This window comes from Rattus norvegicus, chromosome 14 (genome assembly GCF_036323735.1).
Source record: "Rattus norvegicus strain BN/NHsdMcwi chromosome 14, GRCr8, whole genome shotgun sequence".
NCBI classification, from domain to species: Eukaryota; Metazoa; Chordata; class Mammalia; order Rodentia; family Muridae; genus Rattus; species Rattus norvegicus.
The window spans coordinates 8,148,803-8,167,868 of record NC_086032.1 but is presented as its reverse complement, the minus strand read 5'-3'; the positions used below and the strand labels follow the sequence as shown (position 1 = coordinate 8,167,868).

The 19,066-nt window shown below is 47.2% G+C and overlaps 1 protein-coding gene across 1 annotated transcript in view; it reads left to right on the top strand.

Annotated features, from left to right (window-relative positions):
- Window positions 1–19,066, top strand: part of Cds1 (CDP-diacylglycerol synthase 1) — a 60,566-nt gene that overhangs the window by 19,375 nt on the left and 22,125 nt on the right. Inside the window, exons 3-5 of the mRNA NM_031242.2 lie at window positions 8,679–8,775; window positions 14,703–14,800; window positions 16,145–16,284. Of these exons, the coding sequence (NP_112521.2) occupies window positions 8,679–8,775; window positions 14,703–14,800; window positions 16,145–16,284 (335 nt within the window). The remainder of the gene's footprint in view (window positions 1–8,678; window positions 8,776–14,702; window positions 14,801–16,144; window positions 16,285–19,066) is intronic.

Genomic DNA, 19,066 nt, shown 5'->3' with positions numbered 1-19,066 from the left:
AAAAGAAGTTTTAACAGTGCCGATGAGAGACTTGCTTATGAAAACCAGAACAGTAGATGGCCTGACAGTTTAGTCTCAGGAAGCTGCTCTGTAAAGAGTTCATCATGAGTGTTTCTGTACAATACACGCTTTGAAGCCATCTTTTAGTGTAACAGACCAGAAAGAGGCTGTCGTGGAGCCTTGCGTTTGTAGAAAAAGGGTTAAAACCCTCACTGCCAGAAGCTTGTTTGAGCTGCAGGGAGGAGCTCTGAAGGCCCAGAACATGCATTTGTAGTGGTGGTGTGCATTCGCAGACCCTCTCCGCTGTGCATCGTGTGTTTGCAGGGGAGTGAGCAAACATGGGCTTTCCCTCTGTCTTGCTGCTTTAGTCTGTTCGGGGGGGGGGGTTGGCGGCAATGTCCCCCATGTTCAGTATTCTCAGGCACACTTCAGTGAGGTGTCCCACTGTGTGGAAATGGTAGTGCATTCGATGTCTTACTCTTCACAATGAAAAACATGTATAGTAAACGTTTTCTTTGTAGCTTGTCCCTAGAAACCCATGATTTTGTTAAAGTGGACCATAGTTTTCTTAAACAGTAGAACTGCTTGGCCTAGGTTGCTGCTTACTTCCAAGGCTTACTCTGTGATCCCACAAAAGAAATATGCTGTTGCCACTGGGGAAGGCCCGAAGGTTTCCATTCACTGGAGTTGCCCCAGCCAGTTCCTCAGCCAAGTGTGTTCCGAGGGAGGGGTGAGGTGACCATCAGCCGGGAGGGAGGGTGAGCGTGTTCCGAGGGGTGTGCTCATCAGCTAGGCGATCCTCTTCTAGCAATGCTTGGCAGTATATGGAGTCAGTGCGGTTGGTACTGCTGGCAGCCGGTGGTGGGTAGAGACTTGGACAGCTGGGTACTGTAGGGATGACATCACAGCACAGGGACAGCTGGGTACTGTAGGGATGACATCACAGCACAGGGACAGCTGGGTACTGTAGGGATGACATCACAGCACAGGGACAGCTGGGTACTGTAGGGATGACATCACAGCACAGGGACAGCTGGGTACTGTAGGGATGACATCACAGCACAGGGACAGCTGGGTACTGTAGGGATGACATCACAGCACAGGGACAGCTGGGTACTGTAAGGATGATGTTACAGCAGAGTGTCTGGTCCAAGTGTTGCTGATCAACAGAAGCCCTGGAAAGATCCAGGCGAAGCCTGCTGGTGCCCTTGAACTCTGTCCTGCTATCTCCCCTCTCTGAGAAGCCACACACTTCCTGTCCACCTCTGCCTGAGGCTGGTAGATGGACTTTGTCTGAACCTCCGGTCACCATCAGATGGCAGATCCTGCTCCCCAGGCCCCCTCTGGGTCCTCATCCTTGGCTTAAGTAAACTGCATGACCACGCAAGTTCTTGGTGACTCATGATGCTTGTGCCTCCAGGAAAAAAACCATGTCATTAACGCTGGAAACAAAAGTGACTCACTGGTTGCATTAGCAGCGTGACTGAGATTTAATCAGTGCATAACCACTTAAGATGCTTGCTTTTGCTGTGGTGGTGGTGGTGGTGTTTTTTTTCTTGGTCATATTAGGGATTGAAGCAGCACCTCAGGTGTGTCACCTCTGAGGGAGACGCACCCGAGGAGATTCAGTACCCAACCCCCAACCCCACGTTGGCCACACTGATTGCCAGCCCTCCATACTGTGCTGAGTTTAGCTGAGTCCCTCAGCTCTGCAAGGCAGTGTTGGTTTATAGATGACATAGTTTCAGGTTTTTCCCAAAGTTGTCAGGGGCAAACTGGCTCCCTAGTGAGCAGGGCTGGGAGGTGTGGCCTGGATGAGCCCCCGTGAGAGGGACAGTGCGGTGACATGGGCGTGTAGCACACAAGCACTCTTGTCATAAAGGTGACTTTCCTGGAAGCTTGCCCTTTGTCCCTCTCTTCGGTGGAGCAGCAATCTCTTCAGATACCACACCTTGACTCTGGCCTGTAAGAGACAAATCTGTTTTTCATAAATTAGCCAGCTTCAGGTGTTCGTTACAGCAGCAGAAAGTGGACTAAAGACACTGCCACTTCCATATACAGAACACACGAGTGTGACCTAATCTTCTGACTTCGTATTTTTGGAAAATGTAGAAATTAAATTAATTTTTTTATCTTATCGGGAGAAGAATTAGCTATGCATTAAAATGTGGCTGAATAGAGAGCTCTGGGCAAGACTGGACGCTCCCACTGTTTTCCTGGGAAGCTTTGGAAGTTCACAGAGACCGTGTAGAATGTGTAAAGAAGCAGATTCGAGGAGGCAGAGAAAGGGAAGAGGCAGGGGATGCAGTGCAGGCCGGTGTTGGTGGGAGGGAGCGGGGCATTCACTGCACACATGGGTTTTGTCCTCACTGTATGATGCTGGGGATTGAGCCCCAAGAATAGGCTGTGCGGTAAGAGTATCCATCCAGACCAACAGATGTGTGCGTCATGATATGGAAATAAAAGAAATAATAAGATACAAGGCACCATGGCTTCTCCAAAGGCTCAGAATGCCTCAGCTACTGAATCGGAAGGTTCCGAAGACCTTAAACCTGCTGCATGAGGCTTTCCATGACTTGTAAAAGTGACCAGTGGCCTTGGCAGACATGGAAAAGAAAGCTACAGAGGAAGAGTCAGCAGGCAAACGGAAGTCTTGGGGGTGGGGGAGATTTTAGGAATGAAAAATGTGACGGAGCAAATAGCTACGGTGGAAAGCATTCTCAATAGACTCAACCAAAAGGGAAGGAAGTGCACCAGGGATGCAAGGGAAGGGCAAGGAGAGTCCACACTCAAGCAGCAGCATAGGCGAGACACGAGATACCGCAGGCACCATGGCCTGCACCTCTGCCACACACAAAAGTCAGGCCTGAGAGTACACAGGACAGGAGAAGGAACCGAGATGGATGCCACAGCAGAGAAAACCCCAAATCTATGGGAATGGACATCCCAGAGAAGAACCTCTCCATGATGTATTATAGTCAGAATATAAAAAAATTCTTTTAAAATATTAAAAATTATAAAGGAAAATTAGCAGCTTGGAAAAGTTAAGCTTATAAAACAATATCAGGTATGAGCCATCTACAGGCCAGAGGAGGAGGAAAGGATATATTTCAAAACCCAGAAGTGAATAAACGGTTAAGCAAGGTTGCTGTGTTCACCAAAGGCGCCTTTTAACTGAAAAAGAAACAAGAACGTGGCAGGACTAAGGCAGTTGATGACCCGGGCCAGCGCTGCAGGAGAGACCTGGGGCCAGCGCTGCAAAGAGGAACAAAGACAGCCTCAACCACAAGGTCACGGAAAGGCATAAACTGTGAAAGGAGAAGCCAGCAAAGGGAATCTGTTATGTCCAACACAGCCACACAAGGCCTGCCTGTATTAGTAGTGGGGAAAGGAAAGAACAAACCACTCAGGGGCAAGCAATCTAGGCGCTGAGGTTGTCAGACTTAGCGAACAGTCCTCAGTAATAAGGTTACATGTAAGGCATTTCAGCTCTCCAGTTAAGAGAAGCAGAATGGCTAGCCGCAGTAAAAAGGAAACAAAGTAACCAGATCAACTATCTCATCTGCAAGAAACACAGCTGGCTGCACAGAGATGACCACAGACCAAGAGCGAAGGGTGGAGGTCTGCCAGGTCAGTGGAAGGGAACAAGTGGGCGTAGCTCTAAGTGTGTACTAATAAACGGAACAACTCAGCAAGAAGATGTAACAAATTGTGTGAGTGTGCGCTGTGTGTGTGTGTGTGTGTGTGTGTGTGTGTGTGTGTGTGTGTGTGCGCGCGCGTGCATTGAGGCTCCTAATTTCATAAAGAATAATTGGCATTAAAGGTCAGGCAAGTCCTGGTACCATAATCTATATGACTTTAATAACCCTTCCTCATCTTTAGGTAGCCTATCGAAGCTAAAAGTCAGCAGAGAGCATCACAGTAAAGCTACACCATATCAGACAGACACCATATCAGACAGACAGACTTACGGGATACTTACAGAGCAGTCCACGCAAGAGACATGGACACACAGTATCCACAGACGTCTAAGACTCTCCTTAAGAGCACAATACAACTCTATGTCACAGGGCAAGCCTTTTACAATGCCAAAAAACTTAAATAATTTTTTGTATCTCATCAGATCACAATGGAATGCCAAAAGAAAGTTTATAAACTGCTATTACTGGGAGACTGAACAGTGAACCCTTGAATGACCAGCTGACTCACTGAAAAAAACCAGAGAGGAGGGGGTTGGGGATTTAGCTCAGTGGTAGAGCGCTTGCCTAGGAAGCGCAAGGCCCTGGGTTCGGTCCCCAGCTCCGAAAAAAAGAACCAAAAAAAAAACAAAACAAAAAACAAACAAACAAACAAAAAAAAAAAAACAGAGGGGAAATATAAAAACCCCACAATCGATGAAAGTAGAACTTACTAGAACTTTGGAATACAGCTGAGGAAGTCATAAGAAGAAAGTTTATACACAAAACCTAATGATACTTATGCCAAGTGCTTAGAAACACAAGAGCACGCCTATTCCAATGCAGGAGGAAAGGCCAGGCAGAAATCCGTGCACTGGAAATTAAGTAAATGTATAGAATCTTTGAAAAACAAGCAAGATTTTAGAAGCCTGGGGGCGGGGACACAAATGGATAAAATCAGAGGTAAAAGTGGGAAGATCCATCAGATTCCAGTGGAATTAAGAGGGTGATGAGGGAACACTTTCAAAGCTCATGTTTCAGAAAACTAGAAAATCCCAAGAAATGGGTGCATTCTTAGACACAACAGAGCAGTAAGCTATTCAATGAAAATCATTTAAAGTGGACTTTTAAAGTCTCCAAAGAACCCGACTGAATACTGACTGCTGAATTCTACCAAACTGGCATCCACTACCCTCCAGCTGTTCAGGAAAGGAACACTGACAAAGTCACTCTGTGGTTATACCAACACAAATGAGGTAAAAACGTAGCAGAGAAAACTGGGGGCCACATTCTCTGGAGGAATGTTGACACAGAAATCCTCATCAGAACTTTCCACAGTAGGGCTGGAAAGATGACTCAGTGGTGAGGCACTTGCATGCAGGGTTAAGAATAGTGAGATACAAGTGGACAGTTAGGGAAACGGGAAATGGGGAGGGTCTGTAGGAAGGGATGGGTCTGTAGAGAAAGGGAGGGACTGTAGAAAGGGGGAGGTTTCGTAGGGAAGGGGAGGGGCTATAGAAGGTGGAGGGGCAGTAGGGACGGGGAAGGAGAGAGTTAGGTAAAATAACAAGATGTTTGAAAAGCCATCTGTATCATACTATTAACTAATAACCAAAAAACAAAAAATAAAAACAAAAATCCCCCAAACATATTATATATGTCATCCTGTGTATACATTCGCATAAATAGTTTTAATGAACTTTTCTCATCTGGGCTGATGGAGCTTCCTCTAAGAGAGAGAGGCCACCTAACAAACACCCCAGTCCCAGACACGAGAATCCCTCTTTGGGGTTGGCCAGGCTGTCCAAGAGACTCCCAGAACATAAAGCCTATAAGTGTTGCACTTGGTTCCCCCAGGGGTAGAAGGTAAGTCTCAGGAACTGACTGAAGTGCCTCATCCCTGCTATGCTTCCTTCAAAGCCTGTACTTACAGTGAGGTATTCTCTCTTCCCTTCTCTGAAAAGAGACCCATTTTACCCATGCACAAAAATGAATTCACAAAATGAATGCAGTGTTGCAGTCTTTCCTAAAGAGAGGCTGGAGTGAGAGCAGCTTACAGCTCTTTTTTCTCAGCAGGGTGTGGGCAGCTCACAGCCTCCTGTAACTCCAGCTCCGGGGGTCCGGTCCTCTGTACTCACACATGCTGGCACCCACATACATACCCACATGACTGGAGTGTGGCCCACCGGTGCCGCTCGGGGACTCCCAGTCAGCGCACAGAGTTGCTTCCTTGTGGATGCCGTTGCTCACGGTCCACAGCGGCCCGGACAGGGATGTCCTCAACAGATAAACGTAGCAGGAAGGTGAGGTGCATATCCTCCGAGATCACCGCATTAAACGGGATTAGCCAGACTCAGCATAGTGTGGAGTCTAGCTTTAAATTTGTGGGTTCGAGAGCGGGCACATGCGTGTATGTATGTCTCTGTGTGCGCGTGTACACAGAGACGGTGAGAGGGGAGGAGGTGTGAGGGTAGGTAGTGGAGCAGCAGGAGGAGCCCACAGGCCCAGGGAGGAGGAACAGGGAGTGTTTTGGTGGAGAAGAAGGGGTGAGCCTGCAGGGCAGGGCAGGGCGGGGCAGGGCGGGGCAGGGGGGACGAAGGGTGAGAATGGAGTATATCTTTGCATAAGCAGGTGCAGGCCACAGTGATACCCATTCGTTTGGAGGCTAATAACTTTTTTTTTTACTTTAAGGTAACTAACTAGAGCATGTTCCTTGGGGGGCTGGGTTTGTAGTGTCTGTAATTCTGAGAAGAGCAGATTCCTGTTTAACATTTCTGGTTCTCAGCGGCTGCGGAGAACATTTCTCTCCAGCTCAGAACCAGACATGGACAGCGTCGGGATGGTGGCAGCCCCCACCAGGACCTGGCTTGTGATGGCACTGGCTGGCCGAGAGTTCTTCTTCAGGTCCCACTCAGCCGGGGCAGGTTACCATCAGTGGCTGGCTTACGGCTCTTTATGTACCTCTGCCTCGCTTTATGACTCAGCCCAGCTTCCTAATCCAGTCAGTAATCCACAGAGTTCCGTCTTTAAAACCAAACAGCCGTTCAGCTGTGCGTTTGACTCTTCAGGCCTGAAGTCCAAAGTCTGATGCAAAGAAATCACAATAATACATAGTTTACTGAACAGTAGGGGGACACACGGAGGAAGGAACTCAGTGCGAGCGCTTCAGGAAAACCCGGGAAGGAAGCAAAAAGCTGTTGGGTTTAATGTTGACATTTTGGATCCTTGAGTACAGAAATGGCATGAAAGGGTCATTGGCAAAAGAAGTGTCTGAGCTATGCAGGGTGGGGTGAGGGTGTGGCTCAGAGGTGGAGTGCTTACCTAGTACACACACGCATACACGCAATACATGCATGCCCACACAGACACATGGACACTCACACAGACACACAAGTGCTGTACTTAGGATTGATTCCTGTTTTTTTTTTTTTTTTATGTGTATAAAAAATAAAATGAGCCACATAGTGTAGGAGAGTGTCTGAGAGCAGGGAGTGTAGTCAGCATCTGATGAGGCAGATGAAGTCAGCCGCCATCTCTCTGGTAAAAAGGGAAAGACCTGTGTCTAGAATGAGATACATGAACCAGGCTAAACTGAGTCAAATCTCTCGCAATACAGGTTAAATGTTGTGATTGGAAGTGACAGAAGTCACTCGTGCTGGTTAATTTGGATTGTCGGTTTTGATTGACTTTGCACATGCCCCGGTGTGTCAGTGTGGTCACGGCACGGTGGGTGGAGTGGGGAGTCTGCCCTGAGTGTGAGTGGCAGCTCCCTTCCTTCCCGTGGGCTGGTGTTCTGGACTGAGAGAAAGGGAGACATCTGCAGGGCACTGGCACTCCACTTGCTGCTTGGTGACATGGATCAGGCTGTCACTGCCCCCACGCCATGCCCTTGCTCCGCCTCCCTACCCCACACCACACTGTCCCCCACATTTGCTTTTTGACAGATATTTTGTTTGCAGTGACAACTTTTTAAAGATTTATTTTAAAATGTATAATCAGTGTACGTACATGCACATAAGCCACAGCACTGGTGTGGACCGTGGACTTTCATGCTTGAGAAGCTCATGGCGGATGCATGGACTCAGGGAATATGGCAGAAGAGGTTGGATATGCGTGGGTGCCTCAGACTGGGTGGAGCCTAAACCATATGTGGCAAAATGAGTAAACTCTTAGAGAAAAGCCTCAGAGTCTGGACCCGGAGTGACCCACATACAGATGTTTTCAGAATCTGTGACAGGGTCTTGGTGCTGCAAAGGCCAGCATCATCCTCTTGGTGTAAGTGACCTTCCTGGCACTGTATCTCACATAGCCTGGGCAGTATGTGACACTGAACCCAGCCTCAGGAGCTGTAGCATGATTTACAAGCAACAGTCCATGCACTTGAATCATTGCTGGGTTTCTGTATGGTGCCTGTCTGCATGCTCATGGCATGACCAAATAAGGGTGAGTGTGAGGCCTCTCGGAGGGCTTTCTTGTGGGGTGCAGCCTGAGAGGATGGCGTTGTTGGGCATCTCAGTCTTAAAGTGGAGGTCTGGGGGAGACCAATCTACAGCTGAGTGGAAGGGGGCTTAGTGCCTGCTGGGATGCCTGCCCTAGGAGACAAATAGGAGTTTCTGCATGGCGGGTCTGCTAGCAGCACCACCTCCTTAAATGGGCTCTTTATTTACCTTTGTCACCACTCCACTACCTGAGCTTCCTCCCTTCCCCGACTCTCTAGGCTCCTCCTCCTCCTCACAAGGTCCTTGTTGGGACGCCCATTCCCTCATCCAGACTGACCTAACTCTGTGCTCATGACTTACCCTCACTCACAGTTAATAACAATCACTTTCTTTAACTGTCAGCGAGTGACTGCCGTTTGCTTGTTGTTATAGAAAATGAAGTAAGATCTTCTTAAAGAACGGTTAGAAAAAGTTACTGACTCTGGAAATTCAGTAGTGAAACCACACACACTGAAACGTTAAAATCATGTTATTAAGTGCTGACTTTATACCTTCTCTGTAGATGGAAGAACTGGTGGATTCGTGGGATCCTCACCCTGACCATGATCTCCCTCTTCTTCCTGATCATCTATATGGGGTCCTTCATGCTGATGCTTCTGGTAAGTGATTGGCGTCTTCCTGAGTGCCTTGGTTTTTAGTGTGTATGTACCTTAGATGCATTCTGAGAGTGTAATCAGGTAACCCAAGACTTGGCAACTCAGTGCCTTTAAGCATTTTCTAGTTCGTGAAATGACCTAGACTCATCTTTACTGTTTGAAAAATGGTTCCTCTCTGTGCCCATTCACCAGAGACCAAGAGCACTTTTATATGTAGGCATCTGTGGATCCAGTATTGTGCAGAGCATTGAACATACCACTTCCATGTGTTTACCTATGACTAGGTCCCCGACTGCAAGTGACTTAGTGTAGCAGCAGGAACTTTGAGTTAGTCAGATGAGGGTCTGGTATTAGGTAAATGGTGATATGTTGTGTGGCAGACAGTGTTAAGCAGAAGGGTAGAGAGGCACGTTATCCGGTGTGAGACAGGGAGAACGAAGGGCATGCAGAGAGGTGATGCCCAAGTTTGAGGGTCACACAGAGAAAGCAAGGTGGACGTTGAGGTGGGTCCCCAGGGGTTGATGAGAGAGGCAGTACCTCAGCACAGGATCTGAGCTGACCTGGGAGATTGAGATGTGCATGGGAAGCCAAACAAGTCATGAAGGCAGGCGGATAACTTAGGCTCTTACTTCAGGTTTGATAAATGCCTCCAAGGTGACTGGTGTGTGCCAAGCATTACAGTAGCACCCGGGTATGCTGATGGTGGCGCTGAGGAAAACATCCCAGGCTGCTTTGGTGGAGCTTGCTGTGTACACTGTAAAGACCGGCTTAGCTGCTTCTCACCACAGACTGCAGTGTCTTAAATAAAGGCCCATACTCTGGGAGCAGGAAGAACTTTCTGGAGCATTGTGCAACATGGGAGCTTCCGTCTAAAGGTTAAATAGAAGTCAAGGAGGAGAAGGGAGGAGATGGGAGTACACGTGATCCCCAGTAGTGGGAGCCAGGAGGAACCCATTAGTTGAACAGATTTATCAGGGTTCCCAAGTATTGCCAGCATGGCTTAGCAGTGAATAGTGACAAGCATTCTCAGGGGGAGGGGGCACACGGTGGGTGTCCCTCATTACTATGAGGGTAACCTGGGAAGGTGAGAAGGCTCTCTGGGTAAAACTGTGCTCTCTCCTGACCAGTCCCCACTGCTACTACTGTGGCCCCTGCTCTCCCTGTGCACACAGTTGTGCCTGCTCTCCCTGAGTCCCTACTGCTTACCTGTCTCAGTTCGTTCAGCCTCTCCCAATCTCCTGCCTCTTAAAGCTTTCGAATGCATTTACCGGTCTTTCTGTCTCTCATGCCCAGCGCTCTGTCTTCTTGATTACTGATGTCATCACCAGCAACATGATGTAGTTTTTCTTTTATTAAAAATACATTTGCATGTAAAACTAGTCACACAAAAAATGTCATCAGCTCAGGGCCAGATTACTCTTTCAGGACAGCGTTCGGATCAGGTTTAGATGTGGATCCTGACTGCTGTAAAGGCAGGGTCTCACTGTTATTGCCTAAGCTGGCCTAGAACTTGCTCTATAGGCAGGGCGGGCCACGAACTTGCAATCCTACTGCTTCAGCGTCCGTCCACAATGCCGGAAGTGCAGGCGTGTGCCACCATGCTAAGTTGGGTTTCAACTTGTAAAAGAGTCATGAATCTTCCTAAAATGCTTAGGACTTCTTTACTGGGGTTGGGGATTTAGCTCAGTGGTTGAACGCTTGCCTAGGAAGCGCAAGGCCCTGGGTTCGGTCCCCAACTCCGGGGGGGAAAAAAAAGGACTTCTTTACTTTTACTGCTCTGAAAGGAAAATAAAGGTTGTTTCTTTCCAAGTTACTTGATTGCTTGGCGAGGTAAGTCAGTGGAAAAAGATAGGAATGGTAAAGATTCGGTCAAAGAATATGTGAACTTCGACTGTTTGACTTCATGGACGTGCATGCACATGGAGTTTTGTATATTCGTATTGGGAGAATAGAGATGCTCAGACAGACAGTACTCAGGTGAAATTACGGTATGAGCTTGCAACCTTATTTCTGTTTCTCCTCCCGCACTTTCTGGGTCTGTTTTGAGCAGTTTACCTATCCCTGCCAAGCCTTAGCTTGTCCCATCCTTTCTAAACAAGCATGGTGGGATAACACACCCATTGTTCCAGCAGAAGTGGGAGGGTCAAACTGGGAAGCTAGTCTGACGTGAAGGAGTTCTGGGGCAGTCTGCAGAAAGACCTTATCTCAAAAACAAACAACTCAAGAGATAAAGAAGATGATGCATTTCTTTAAGCCTTCACTTGAGGGAATGCTGGCTGCCACAGGACACATCTTAGTTCACACAGAGTATCCCTCTGTCCCGGGTTATAGTTCTTGGCTTGTTGTCCTCACAGGCACCAGCTTTCTAGTGATGTCATTACTGCACACACTGTGAGCTAAAGGCACAGGAGACATAGAGAAGGTATTGTAAGAGGTTTCCTCGCCCTCTATAGTAGTTGTTAATTCATATTACAGGGTTCACTTTGATTGTCCTTAGCTTTTCCCTTGTGAGGATGGAAACAGATTGGACATTCTCACAGTTACTCCAAGTCTGCCATCAATGCCCAGACCCAAACCGCGCTGCCCCTGGGTATCTCTCTTTTGCTTTAAAAATCACTGCTGGAACACTACTATAACTAAAATTCTGTGCTCCGTTTTTCAAAATAAATTTTTCAAGGCCCTACCTTTCAGAGTCTGGTATCGAACAGTCTCTCTCACCAACTGTGGTAGACTCTGCTCTCTAATGGTATGTGAAGCCTTGTGCTATTTAAGTCACGGTGCTATTCTTAAACGTTGAGGTTTTGTTCTGTTTCTTTAATGAGTAACACTATCTTGAACATACTCCAGCAGAAAAAAAATTCTGATTTCTTAAATCAGATTATGTTCTTAGAATAGATTTCTAAAATTAAAAATAGCCTTTCTTGTTTGCTATGTTGATGACATTCAACATGTCTAGAACCTGTGTTCTGCCCGGCGGCAGTCCTGCATGAATCTGTTGTCCAGGTTGTCCTGACTCCTCTCTGTTTCCTCCTTATCCTTAGCCCCTCGGCTCATGGTGTAAGAGTGCCCCCTGAAAAGGCTCGTCAGTGAAGGCTTGGTTGCCCCTGGGGAGTGTAGGCACTGAGAGAGATGCTAGGTCACAGGCTCTGACCTAATCAGCGACTCCTTCTTACTGGGAGGTGTGGAAATTGAACAGTGAGGCTGGTTGGAGGAAGGAGATCAGAGGGTGTGGGTTGGGGGCTGTATCTTGTCGTGGGCTCGTCTCTATCTGATGTGTGCGTCGTGGCCTCCTCTGTGCCCTCCCTCCTACTGTGATCCTCCCAAAACTCTGAATTAAAACGTTTGAAGTAAATCCCTTTATGCCGTTTTTGTCAGGTGGCACATTCCCTGTTTCCTTCTTGACAGAATCCAGTCTCCCAGTGTCCCCTGTGCGGCGCCCTCTGCTGCTGTGGCCCTGTCATGTCATGAAGCCTGCATTACTGTCTCTGCTTTGCCACCACTCCAGTCCATGCTCACTCCCTATGTGGACAAATACTCAGGCACTTCCTCCCGACATCCCTCCCTGGAGTAGCTCTGTTTGCACCAGTACATTCTGACGGCACGGAAGTTCTTGCACATACAGTAACATGCCCCCAGGCATGACTGCTGGTCCCCCGCCACAGGGGCACGTGGTTATTTTCACGTGGCATTAGCGTTTTGTGCTTATCACATGCGCTCTGAGAGCACATGCACTGCCTCGCTTCCAGGCGTCCTCAGCGACTAGACAAGTAGGCTTCTACAGAATTAGCTATTGTTTTTAAGGCTCTTAACGCATCAATTGTGTCAATGAACTCGTTCAATGTTTATTGCTACCAATATCAATGGTACAGGGTATCAATTCCTGTGCAGCCTCCTAGTCCTTAGTAATATAATTATATTTTAAAGATTTTGCCTCTGGTGTTTTAAATTCCTTGTTTTGATTTCCCCAGACATTTTTTATTCCCCTTGTAAGCCGTAAGGATCAGCGTACAGATAACATAAGCTGTTAGATAAAGCCCTCTCTCCTCAGTAGAGCGGCATGGAGTGCTGACTGAGTGTTCGTGGAGACTGCATCACGGCCCTTGGTATTTTAAATGCTCTTTGTTCTGTAAACGGTGTGGCTTGCCATGTTGTCTTGACACCGAACATTGTCTCCAGTCTGGACTGGTTTTGTGAAAACAACCTTTTATTTCATATGTACACAGAATGGCCTCTAAATAGCCTTTGTTTTTACAATGCATGAATGACTTTTGTTACCAGCGCGCGCTCTGTAGACTTGGATACAGTACGTCTTTATTGTGTGGCTTTCTCATAGCATGCGATTGGACATACAATGACAAGTATTTGGTGACAGAATAGCTTAAAAAGATCTGAATGGCAGATTTGAGAAGACTAATTTATAGAAGCCACTCCTTCCCCCCAACCCCATCCTTGGCTGTGTGTGTGTGTGCATGTGCGCGTTTGTGTGAATTCACACATATGTACTCATGCGTGCGCACTCTCCTGTGATGCTGAGCGATTGCTCCCATCCCTCCACACGGTGTCTTTTGAGGCAGGCTCTCTCACCGAGGCTGGAGGCTGCTGCCCGCAAGGCCTGGGCTCTGCCTGTCTCGCCCCCCTTCCTTCAGTGCTGGGCTTTGGCCTTCCCGCGCATCTGCTTAGTTCCCCAAGCTTGTGCAGTTGTGTCAGTTACCCACTGCCTCATTTCTACAAACTTAATAACTAAATACTAAAAGAAATAAAATAATACATATTTTGGACATGAGTTTTGAAAATTTAGATTCTAATCTGCAAATCGATATGTGATATAATCCCAAGATACTTCTTAAAGAGTTTTAAAGCTCTTTAAGCTTATAGAAGTGTTATTCTGTACAAGATTGTATAATCCTAAGCCCTTGGCCGTGCACTCTAAGAGGAAGGAGAATGGTCTCTTGTGTGCACACTCTCGCTTCTTGCTTCAGAAGTTTTCACTGTGCCCTGTGCAGACTGAGTCTTGGAACCGATGTAGGCCAAGCCGAAGTCAGGTGGTGGGTGGGTTTCACCTGGATGCATGGGTCTTTGAGAAGAGCTTCGAGCAGAACATCAGCATAAACAGACACATGGTGCAAGCAGAACTCTGTGACCTTCGAGGCTGGGGCGGGGTGTGCGTGTGTGGAAGGCTAGCAGTGACTGTTCAGAGTGACCGGCACTGTTGCTGGCCCTGCGATGGCCTGCAGCCAAAAGATGGAGAGTTTGTCCTATTTGTCTTGGGCATTTTTTTTTTTAAAGATAGGGCCTTACTATTTGGCTGCTACTGGTCTACAGCTCACAGCATAGAGGCCAGGCCAGCCTTGAACTCTCAGAGGTCTGCTTCGTTGTCTCCTGTCTGCTAAGGTTGAAAGTCCCACCACCATCTTTATATGTGGGCTGGAGCACGTGACTAAAGATGCCTCCATACAAGCACACATCTGTTAAGTTGTCCTTTTCCTACACTAATGTACGAGACATAAATGAAAAGGTTAGAGCTGGGCAGAGATGGCCGGTTAGAGGCCAGTTAGCTCCATAGATGAGACTCTGTCTCAAAAGGAAAAGAGTATCCCATCTTGAGGAGTGGCGCGCATACATAAAAATAATAAAAATGAATGGATAAGGCCCTTTCAACTGCCAAGGGACATGAGCTGCCCTGCACTTTAAACCGCTGTTCAGGCTTCTCAGGAAGATCGCCAGCCTTCATTTAAACATCCTCTGCTACTCAGTTAGACACCACTTCATTTGAAAGAGTGAATCTTGCCTTTTTGCTGTAGCCATGTAGAATAATTAAAAGTCCAAAGATTAAGATTTTCTAAAATACATGTGCGAAGAACTTGCTTTTAGTGACACAGCAGAGAGAAACGGTGGGAGCCTTGTGACTGACTGTTGTGTTCTATTTTCAGGTTCTGGGCATCCAGGTGAAGTGCTTCCAGGAGATCATAACCATCGGGTACAGGGTCTACCACTCCTACGACCTCCCGTGGTTTAGAACACTAAGTTGGTGAGTGGCCCTGAAACGCTCACAGTAGCAGATCTGACTCACTTCTAAGTTCTGATATCACACAGTGATACTGAAGAAAGAGAAAGGTGCAGCCACTGAATTTGTAGAGACGAAAATAACCTTTGCTCCTTCTCTGGCACAGCCCTTCTCAACCTTGCAGTTCAGTCTCTGTGATGATATCTAATTAATGATTAATATATATGATGTTTTAACTCCTCCTGATCATGATTCTGTGAAAAGGCTTATTTATCTTTCCCCCAAATAGTCAAGGGAACACAAAATATTTGATATGTACAAATGCACGTGCATTTGCTGTATGCATTCTTTAAACTCTTCAGGTACTCATCCCTATGCAGACCCTGAGTAGGAAACGTGGCACTATAACAGATCCTTTTCAGCCTCCGTGGTCATTCCCTTAAGGGAGTTATTCCATTACCATCTTCCAGGGAGCCACTGGCTTGCTAAGACAGATGTACCTCACCCTTGGGGCTAATCTTCTAAGTAGTTCCCTACCCAAGGGCGGTGGTCAGAGCTTGTAACCCTGGTTCTGGGATCCAACAGCCACAGCAACTCACTCAGTTGCTGACTGTCTGAGGCAGGGGGATAAACCAACCATTAGGTCAGGGCCAGCCTAAGATATAGAGTAAGATCCTGGAGATGGGGGAGTGGCAGGGTGGGTAGGTGGCTGTCAGGAAGAGATAATTGTCTTCTGTCAGTTTTCTTCATTTCTCATTAGAGATATGGGAAATACACACACACACACACACACACACACACACACATATGCACGCACGCATGCACGCATGCACGCACGCACACACACGAACACACACACGCATGCACACACACACACACATACACACAATGGGAGAGACATGAGGACTGTGCAGAGAGAGTCCTGGGCGATGCTTGCTGTCTTCTCCTCCTTCCCCACGTAGCTGTGTCCTCGGTGTTTGTTATTAAACATGGGGCCATTGAGCAGCTAGGAGTTCTTTTCATTATAAACTTAGCACTGTGTGCGTGTGTCTGTGTGCGTGTGTATACGTGCGTGTATGTGGGCACGTGGGCGTGTGTGCCCGTGTCTGCTGTATTTTGCTGCTGCTGGCTCTGATATCATAGCTTGAAGTAAACACATGAATTGCCCTGGATTGCTGGTTGCGGTCGGCTAATAGGTCTAAAACTCAGTTTAAAATGAGGAAATAGCAGTGTGGTGCAGCACATTTTGGATTAATCACCTAATTTGATTTTGATCTTAGTGTTGGCATCAAAATGCAGGGGCTAATTGTGTACATTTGAGGCGGGGGTAGCATTTCCACACAGCAAGCTAACGGGTTTCAATTCCAGGTACTTCCTCCTATGTGTGAACTACTTCTTCTATGGAGAGACAGTGGCAGATTACTTCGCCACGTTCGTTCAGAGGGAGGAGCAGCTGCAGTTCCTCATTCGCTACCACAGGTTCATATCCTTCGCCCTCTACCTGGCAGGTAACTTGAGGTTGCTCTGTACTGACCCGCAGCTAATGGTTTGCTAGGCTAACGGTTTGCTAGGCTAATGGTTGCTAGGCTAATGGTTGCTAGGCTAATGGTTTCCTAGGCTAATGGATGCTTAGGCTGTTTAAATGCATTTGTCTTTTTTTCTGTCACATTTTACTCTGGGCTCTCCTTAAACTGTTTCTCATGTATAAAGTTACTTATTCCATTGTGGTCGTAAGTAGCATTTACTTTCTAGTGGCAATTAAATAAAAATACATAATTATAGCATGCTATCTTCTTGAGATTTTTCTTTTCAATTTATAGCTTTTAAAAACCTTTGAAACACAGAGCACTTATTAACCAAATATAATTTATAGAGAAAATTTGACAAATATATATTTATAATGTCCCTAGGGAATAAAGCTTTCTTCTTAATTTGATAATCTGGAGATGGCGCAGTATGTGTGCAAATGTGTTGACAGGATGGATGTTGGCCTCCTTTTCACTGCTTTAGATTGAAGGTCGGCTGCTTAAGGAAGAGCTAGAATGCGCTGGTTCCAGTCTGGACTTGATGAGGCCTCTAGTTCCCTAACTTTCTGATACTAAGAAACGAGACATGGAACACAGCATGGGAAGATGGGGGGCTTTTGGAGAATGGGGGGCTTTTAAGGGGAAGATGGGGGGGCTTTTGGAGAATGGGGGGGCTTTTAAGGATTGTTCTCATTTCATATCAGCTTTTTCCCCATATCCAATCCTGTTTTCGATTTTACCCCCTTAATTAAAACGTTACTAATTGGGGACTGGAGAGATGGCTCAGTGGTTAAGAGCATTGGCTGCTCTTGTCCCAGACCGTGGTTTTCTCAGCACACACGTGATGGCTCACAACTCTCCAGGGGTCCAGTACCTCTTCTGTGCACACATCCATGCTGTGCACACATCCATGGAGGCTAAACACTCATACACATGCAATCAGATAAATCTTTAAAAGTTATCAATGTTATATTTACAGAAGACACATTCTTAGAAGTAGGCTCTAAAATATCCCCGTACTTTCAGTCTGGAGGTGGCTGGTCCTTTTGAATTCTAGGCAGCTGGAAGGGGTCACAAAGAGATGGCAGTGAGTGACACCTGCTGAAAGGTCCCCTTGAGGTTTGGTCGCGTGAGACAGGGTGCTGTTGGCTGTCGGTACACATCTGTGCCACCATATCTTGCTCTCTCACCAGACAACAAGCTTGATTACTATGAAGGCTTGATTCCAAGGTGGAGTCCTTCCTTAGGAGGTGGAATATATCATCCCAGTTTGCTGTTTAAAACAGTGACGTTGGCAGGAAAGAGCTGTAGTGGCTTCAGGCTTTTCTGGGTTTGTTCTTTGTTTTATGGCTTTTGGTGTGGCTCAGACTGAGGGTCCCACATCTCCCAGTGTGCCTTGTGTCATTACCCCTGACAGATTTGCTTCGTTTCATGTTGTTACTATAATTGCCTAGTGAAATTAATGGTTAATTAAAGTATAAACCATTCGTGCTACTTACTAGTTTTAAAAGATGAGTTTCTAGAGCGTGGTCGCCAACAGTGTCCTTGCCCCAGCCACCCTCATGTTCTGTTTCTGTGAGTGAGGTAGCTACGTGTTCCTCTCTGCCACTGTGTGTGTTGATGTCAACTTGTTGTCAGACTCTGTCTCACAGTCCACACGCTCAGGCCTTTCGGTCCTCCTTTAGGTACCTAACAGGTGCCTAAGCCATGTCTTCTTTCCTGTTGTGCTAAACACCATCCCACTTCCATTCCTATTTTAAAGGTTTTTAGTTTACCCATGAGTGTATGTGTCCGAACATATGTCTGTTCAGTATGTGCATGCAGGGCCCGAGGAGGCCAGAAGAGGGTGTTGGACCCCAGGAGCTGGAGTTAGAGATGGTCACGATCTACCACGTGGGTGCTGAGAATCAAGCCAAGGTCCTCTGGAATAGCGGCCAATGCTCTTATCCAATAAGCCTCCCTCTATTCATCCTTGACTCTCCACTCTCCTTCCACTGAGTCAACTGCCCTACCTTTTCCTTCCCACACAGTTTGGCTTCAGAGCCTTCCGTGTTTTCTGGGGACAAGCTCACATGTTCCGTAGTATTCTGTGTGTTTGTTTTCTGGAGGTCTCCAGGCCCCTCCTCCTGTGGACCAGCTGCACAGAGGCTCCCTGCCTTCATGATTTAGTTCTTTCCCGGGTCCCCCAGCCTTTGGACATCACCCCTACCTTGCAGAAGTAGGGCACCCAGTAGTGCCCTGTTTGAGGTACAGGACAGCTTTCTTAGTGTCCTGGGGTCTCTTCGGTCTATCGTCGTGACTGACATCATGACAGGGGCTTGTGCCTGCCGTTAGCCCTTCACTTGGTGCTTCTGCCTCACTGTCTGTGTGGTTCTAGGGAAGACCCTCAGTCAGCCCTGCAGTCTCAGTACCATGATTTCCTTCTGTTCTCTATGTTCTGCTTGGTCTTCATCTTCATTTCCTTTAGTGGCATTTCAGCAGCTGCCAGGGCAGAATGGAAATGAGTATACATGTTCATAACCACCTTGACGTGGGCTGCATCCTTCCCGTGTCCTTCATAGCCCATCGGTGTCTCAGGCCTGTGGGCTGTCAGGGGTAACCACCTTTTCTACCACAGGGCCCAAAGCCTGTGGAGTCTAAGTAGTATGGGAGGGCTGGACCTGTGCCCGCTGCTGACCAGGGTCTGGTCTGTGCCTCTCCATAGGCTGCCTTCTGAGTGGGAAGCATGCCAAAATCCTAAAACTCTTGTTAAGATAGGGTGTTT